This window comes from Apaloderma vittatum, unplaced genomic scaffold, assembly GCF_000703405.1.
Source record: "Apaloderma vittatum isolate BGI_N311 unplaced genomic scaffold, ASM70340v1 scaffold20919, whole genome shotgun sequence".
Taxonomy (NCBI): Eukaryota; Metazoa; Chordata; class Aves; order Trogoniformes; family Trogonidae; genus Apaloderma; species Apaloderma vittatum.
This window is the reverse complement of record NW_009736094.1, coordinates 1-7,142: the sequence shown is the minus strand read 5'-3', so window position 1 is coordinate 7,142 and position 7,142 is coordinate 1. Positions and strand designations below refer to the sequence as shown.

General features: G+C 51.5%; 2 protein-coding genes across 2 annotated transcripts; one reads left to right on the top strand and one right to left on the bottom strand.

The window, feature by feature from the left end:
• Positions 1-333: 333 nt before the first annotated feature.
• ENDOG (endonuclease G) lies at positions 334-1,427 on the top strand (the record flags this gene model as incomplete). Its single annotated transcript, XM_009876852.1, has 2 exons — positions 334-443; positions 1,142-1,427. Coding segments are annotated over 2 exons (396 nt in total), but the record flags the coding sequence as incomplete, so codon positions are not given.
• A 1,101-nt stretch (positions 1,428-2,528) lies between these two features.
• LOC104267775 (chromosome unknown open reading frame, human C9orf114) lies at positions 2,529-7,139 on the bottom strand (the record flags this gene model as incomplete). Its single annotated transcript, XM_009876851.1, has 10 exons — positions 2,529-2,641; positions 2,803-2,950; positions 3,564-3,666; positions 4,341-4,439; positions 4,604-4,676; positions 5,093-5,223; positions 5,455-5,504; positions 5,823-5,912; positions 6,609-6,768; positions 7,055-7,139. Coding segments are annotated over 10 exons (1,014 nt in total), but the record flags the coding sequence as incomplete, so codon positions are not given.
• Positions 7,140-7,142: the final 3 nt, after the last annotated feature.

The following is a 7,142-nucleotide window of genomic DNA, read 5'->3' as shown; positions in this document are numbered from 1 at the left end:
AGGCAGAGAGAGGCTCAAAGTGCCCAAAGGGATGCGAGGGTGCTCCAGGTCCTGCTCACAAGTCATGAGAGACCCCATTCAGGGCAGCTGGTTGCGGGAACGAAGTTAAACAGGACAGACACTCGCAAAAATTGTGGGTTGAGCTGAGTGGGTTGTGTTCCTGGGTGTGCAAACCAGGATCTTGCCATACACAGCATCCGGAGTGGATGTAATAGGGGAGGTCTCGTCTAGAAAGCGCCCAGGGCAGTGAGATGTGTTACAGGGAAGACAAGTATATTACAAGGAAAACTGAACAATGAGCAAATGCCTCTGTCACCCTGGTTTTGTTTCTAGAATCCTCATTTAAACCAGAATGCCTGGAATAACCTTGAAAAGTACAGCAGAAGCTTGGTAAAGCACAACAAGAATGTCTACGTCTGCACAGGACCCCTTTACCTGCCCAGGTAAACACGAGGGCCCGGCTTGGACTGTGCCCGAAAGGTGCGTTGTGCTGGGAAAGGAGAGCAGGCTGCGGGGGTGGAGCCTCCTGGTGGCTCCCAAATGGGAGTGATCTGCGAAGGCCCCGCTCAGGAGGTGAGACCAGCTGAGCACAGAGGTTGGGAAGTGGGAAGGCATTTTCTTAAGATTAGTCTGTATATTTCCCATTCAGTTATTTCATGGGTAAAGGTGGGTTTCTTGAGCTACAATGTCACCAAATTGCTGTGGTAGTGGTAGATTGCTAGATGATCAGAATAACAGATTAGACTGCAGACCCTTTCCCTGCAGAGTAAAGTTTCTAGGTTTTATTTTAGAGACTATTTCTCCACTTAAGAGCATGACTTTATCTGCAAAGGTCTTCCTGTAGCGCTAAAGAGCAGCTGTCCCATGTTGAGATCTCTTCAGCAGCAGGAAATCACTTGGAAAGGCTGTTAAAGGAAGACAGCAGGGAAGGGATTTGGGGGGAGCAGACCCAATACACAGCTTGGCCTCACCTTGCCATGTAGCCTCTGCTTCAGGGATGTTTTTACACCTCTGCTGCACAAGTGGGGCAGTTCCCTGCAACACTATGGGGTGGGGGCTCACTTGAGGGTGGTGGTGCAGGGCTAAGGGGGTGCATGTGTCACCAGACTAGGCGGTAACGGGATTTTTCTTGTTGGTGCAGGATGGAGGCCGACGGGAAGATGTATGTTAAGTACCAGGTGATTGGGAAGAACAATGTGGCTGTCCCCACCCATTTCTTCAAGGTACTCATCCTGGAAAAGGAGAGTGGGGAGATTGAGTTGCGTTCCTACGTGATGCCCAACAGTCCTGTGGATGAGAAAATCCCCCTGGAACGGTTCCTGGTTCCCATTGAGAGCATCGAGCGAGCCTCAGGGCTCCTCTTCGTTCCAAACATCCTGAAGAGGACAAGTAACTTGAAAGCTATCACAGCTGGAAACAAGCATTGAACCTCAACTCAACAAAGCCAGGTACCCCCTGGGAAGGGACTCCACAGTCACCGCAGAATTTCCCATTCCTTGTGCAATTTTGAGTGTGAGCAATACCAATCAAACCAATGCTTCTCTTCCCCTTGTTTTGCGACACGTGCACCTGCAGCAGGTGGCAAGGCCAGGTCCTGTAGAAGGCTCCCAGGCACGTGTCACCAACGTAGGTCTTTAGACTTTGCCCCTAATCTGCAGTATGGAGCGTATCCTGCAGTTGCTCCCTTTGAGTTGTGTGTGGCTTATTAAAACACACAGGGCAGTTACTTAATTGCTTCTATTTGGCAGGGAAGGATGGGAACAAGATGGGTGCAGGGGGAGGAGAGGAGAGCTGAGGTTCCTGCCTTTCTGTGGCCAAAGGGTTGTATGATTGTTTTCTTTCAGAAAATGGTTTTAGCAGTAAAGCTTTGAACACCCACAGTATTGGTTTTTTCTTATCTGCTCTTACCAAAGCTCTGAGTACCTCAGCAGGAGGGGGGAGGACAGGGCCAACTTTTCCAGCTGCTTTCCTGTTTGTGCTCACTGTAGGCATCATAAATGGAGCCAAGCTGTAACAAGCTATGCTCACATGCTTTAGAGCTGAGGCTCAGCTGAAGCTCCAGCCCTTCCTGCTGTTGGGAATGATGAAGCCTTTGAATTGAAGCAGGGAGGCCGGGGGAAATCAGGCTGAGACAGGAACAGCTACCTGGCATAAGGATGAAGTTTTGACTTCCTTTAAGTCTGAAAGGCCACATGGCTCCAGAGGCACTGCGTATTCTGGACACAGAGTGCGCATCACCAAGACACTCACACGTGGACTTGAAGGCAGCTGAGGTTCCATACTGCTTTATTCCCCAGCCCAGATGTCTGAATTGCTGAGACCCAGTCTTGTCCCAGCTGCTGAGAGGCAGCGACCAGCCCTTGACTGGACCATGCAGGCAGGAGAACGCAGATTTGCTGCTCCCAACAGCAGCCAGACCCTTGGTCGAGGAGCGCTGCCACCTTTAGTTGTGCTGTGTCTTGGCCCCACCAGGCTCTTGGAGCGATTTGCTGAGCACCCTGCGTTTGAACAGCTGCTTCCTCAAGGCAGTCCTCAGCTGGTGGCAAGGTCAGTGGTTTCCCTTCCCTCAGCTGTTGCTGGGTGTCTTCACAGCCTCGTCGATGTGGGGTCTCAGTGCAGACAGAGAGATCAGCAGTGCTTCCTGCAACAGACCCAGGGCACAGTCAGAACTGCACCAGGCAAGCCGGCCACTCTTTGCTGAGGTGTCACCGTGGTGAACGACACATGGGCCACGTCACTGCCACAGGCAGAACCTCTGCTCTGTCCACACAGGCGTCGTGCCCCACTGCACCACTGCCCTACCTCTGTCCGGATGGTTCTGCTGCCTTGACTGGGACAAGTGTTCAGGTAGAAGTCAAACAAGACGCTTGGGTCAGTGACCTCCAGGTTTGGGTCCACATCAAGCCCAGCTTCCAAGCCCTCCAGACCTCCGAACACGACAAGGGCGTGCCTAGGGGAGAGCACAGGGACACAGTGAGAGGGGAGACTGGCTCTTACTCCTGCACTAAAGCAGATACTACGGGCTTTGCAGAGGAGAGCTGCTCTTGTGCCTTGAACCTTCAAGTGGATTAAGAATTAGCTTTGCATAAACTGTTTTTAACTTGATCTGCAAGCAGCAGACTCCTTTCGTTTGTTCAGATCATCATGGAATCATAGACTGGCCTAGGCTGGAAGGGACCTTAGAGATCATCTAGTCCAACCTCCCTGTTATGGGCAGGGACGCCACCTCTCGACTAGACCAGGCAACACATGGGGATATCTGGGTCTGTGTTGAAGCTCCTCTGTGCCCACAGCAGCAGCTCCCTCCCTAACAAAGCCCCACAGCACTTGGCCAGTGCCACAGTCCCTGCTACCAACCCCAGACAAACAGGAAAGGAATTGGCCTTGTCCTCGGGTACTTCCCTCCGTTTCTGCAATGCAGAGGAATGGGCCTTGGTGTAAAAGGGAGCAGCAGAGCACAGGAGGGAGCCTGCGGCTGAGCCTTGCACTGGTATTTTCCTGCCTGGGAGAACGCTGAGGCCACAGTGCAGCTCTGGGGGTGGCCAAGCAGGGAGAACACAAACCTGAAGGAGGGCAGAGTGACCTGGTCCACAAGGCTGCCCCGTTCTGAGGTCCCAATGGAGAGATCGTAGCCTTCCTTGAAGGGGCACTCTGAGAAGACAGCACCTGGGAAACAATCGCAACATGGGGTTATTTCTGTGGTGCCCTTGCCCACACTATGTGCCTTCTGGACAGGCTGAAATGCTCCACAGGTGAGGGACAGCAGCAGAAGGAATCGCTTTTCAGTGCCACTAATGCATCAAAAGAATGATTCCTTTTTCCTATGTAATTTCCTTGCTACAGGAGTCTTCACACCCTTCTCAACTGCAGCACCTCTCCCTCTAAGAGATGCCAGGAGCCATTCCTTGACTATTGGCTTACAATTTTCCTAGGAATCAGAAGACAGGAAGAGGATTTTTCAGGGCTCTTGAGCTCAAATGTCACTGCTGGCTTTGATGTGAATGAGCAGGAGGTAGTTATCATGGAAATGGAGATGTACTGGGTGGAGATTGAGAGCACCACCTCTTCTCTCCTGCTACACTGTGGACATTGGGCGCAACGGTGAGTGCAGGTACAGGGCAGAGTGCTGGTAGGTGACCAGGGTGATCCATGCCCCTAGCCTTAGCCCTTAAATCTGATTGCCACGTGACTGCTGCTGCACATGTAAGCTGCCTTTGAGGCAAGAGAGGTTTTTAAGAAAGATGTTAATGTGTACCACAGATATGCAGCCAGGGGGCCTGAAATTGGTGGGGAAGCCCAGGCAGAGACATGGCAAAGAGCAGAGAACTGCAAATACTTACTCAGGCAAGAGGCAAGGCGGACGCTGTAACCCCAGTACAAGCCTGAGACTGTCCGCGGGTGGTGTGAGGAGACCACGGTGCCTTTCCGCACTTTAGCTTCTGAAAGCAAAGCAAAGAGAGTAACAAGGGTGTTACTGAAATTGTGTGTGGAGTGAAGGGAACACACAGAGCTGTTCAGATATCAGTAATCTGAAGGCTGTCCTATGGAAGGACTGACTCCCGTGCAACTGAAGTTTAGGGATGCTAACAGAGCAGCGCATTACCTGGCGTCTGGGGTTTCTCCAGGCGCACAGTGACTCGCAGACCAGGCTTCAGCTGTTTGTCGATCTGCACCTCCTGCAGTAACAGTCACCATCAGTGTCAGACAGTCTGGAAGTACTGGGGAAGGTGGGGAAGGAAGGGAACCCTCTGAGGAAGTGGGGGTCTGTTCTGGCCTGGATCTGGAATGAGGAGCTCTGTGATCAGGGCCTGTGTGGTGCAGAGCAGGCTCAGGGTGGCTGGGTCAGCAGCCTGAGACTGACTTTGCTGGTTCATCAACTCCAGCAATGAACCAGTAACGTACTGGAATAGCCAGGCCTGCCAGGAAGCTACAACCATTTTGCAACCAGAAGGGACAATATGAGGGACAGTATTAAACCCCATGCCAGACTGCTCCGGCCTTCAAAAATCCATCAGTATCTATCCTGCCCGTCTCAAATCTGCCAGCGAGACAGGGGAAATTGTTTTCAGATCTGTGGGTTAGACAGACGTACCTTCCTCATCCCACAGTTAACAAAGGAGCCTCTGCCTGGCTTAGTTGGCCGGTCCAACACTACACCTTCTCGGTACTCTGAATCCTCATCCACCCGCATGTGGTGGGGGCTGTCCAGGGGGTTGAGCAACCCTAGAACAACAGAGGAAAGTGGCTGCTGAGGAGAGAACACGGACTGCAGGCACACAGATCTAAGTACAGGCGCTCTGCTGCCCCCTCCTTCTGGTCCAGTGTAGCACAGCACCTCGTCTGAAGTGGGGAGGAGTGCCCCGATTCTGTGCATCCCATGCAAAACAATCAGAGCTCAGGAACAGGGAACCAGCGCTTGGGACAGAGACTGAATCACAACGGCTGAGTGATTACCTGCAAACTGCAGATCCTCATGTTTTGGAAAAAAGGATTTTCTCAAGTACCTGTTATCAGAGAAGGTTGAAATGTGAAAACAAGTTGTTTCTATGGAATCCAAGCCTCAATTTTAGCATTGTTCTGACTCAAAAGAACTGAGTACAGAGAAGCGTGTGCTTAGCTCCCTCACGTTCCCTGATCTACCTCTCATGTATCATGCAGATCGTATCCTGCATTCACTGCTCTTCTTCTAAACTCCTGAACCAGACATCTGAAACAATTAGATCCTGTGTTCCTGCATAATTATGTAGTATTAACAAAATTTGGGTCCTGTTCCCATAGCCTACTCACAGTAGTCAGTTCTGATGCACAGTCTGGCCACTTACTGAGGGCACTCCAGATACTGCAGGATCCGAGCCAGCTGCACGCAAGCCTTGCCTCTCTTCCCAATTCCTTCAAAGACCCCCTCCACAGTCCTGAAACAGAAAGCAAGCAGCTTGTGAACTTGGCAAGACCAAGCCTTACTCCTTAAGCTGAAAACAGCAGCACACCTCTCCCCTCCACCTCTTGTAAGAGGGCTGCTCCCGAGGTAGAGACTGTTAACAAATATTTGGAACTCTCTCTGCAAGTCAGTGTCTTTTTCTGTTTTGTTTTTGCTCTTTTGTATATTGACACAACCTGACAGTTGGATGCTGCTGAGCTGGATGCTGCAGGATTGCAGGGCAATTGGGTTAACTCGGAGGCAGGTCTAAGTGAAAAGCTGAAGGAATAGGAATTCATCTTCCATAAGGAAACAGGCATCACCTGTCCCTCCACAGCAAAATTTTACAGTATAGGAGGATTTTATAAGAGTTAGATTTGACTTTTTTTTCTCTGAGGTACAACTGATAGGGCTGAGACAAAGGTTGGACTCGATGATCTTGAAGGTCTCTTCCAACCGAAACTGTTCTATGATTCTATGACTTGACCTCCTGCTGCTTTGTCATCCCCATGCTGGGATACCCGACCCCAGCTGCCAAGGGCAGTTAAATCAACATCTCTGCCCAGTGGCCTGGGGGTCCCTGTAATTTTTTTTTTCAAACATTTGCTTGAGGTACATGCAGTTCCTAGCTGGTCTCAGCTTAATAAATGATGTAAGAAACAGAAAGCAGAGCAGGTTGGCTGCTCCTTACTTTGCATCTTCTCCATCCTCGTCAAACACCACGATCTCATCCACGCAGAAGATGGCACAGGCCCGAGCAATCTGTCCGGCGAGGTACGTCCGCAGCTCCAGCGACTGGGCGTTGTTCAGGATCGAGCCTGGCAGGGCTACGCTCACCGTGTAGTGACGCCCTGGGGAAGAGACTGCGATCAGAGGAGAGCCGTGGCGTGACACCTGCGTGTGCAGCATTTTATTTACTACTCCAGTGGTGGCTGTGGCAGGGCAAGAGAGCAACTTCTGTTTCTTAGATTTTAGTCACACGTTTTCCCTTTAGGACTCTGTCCAGTGCTTGCTGCATCGCGTTCCAGCCTGCTTACGTGCTCTGTCACAGGCCTACGAAGCTGAACGTCTCCTTTCCCATGAGCACATGAAAGTACCGAGTCTGTCCCCCCAGCTCCTTCCCCCGGGCCTCCCCACCTTTGTCTTCCCTCTGCTCCTCCTGCTCCTCGGCCTGTTTTTCCGCCAGCTCCCGCATCCGCTGCTTGTCCAGCTTCTTCAGCAGCTT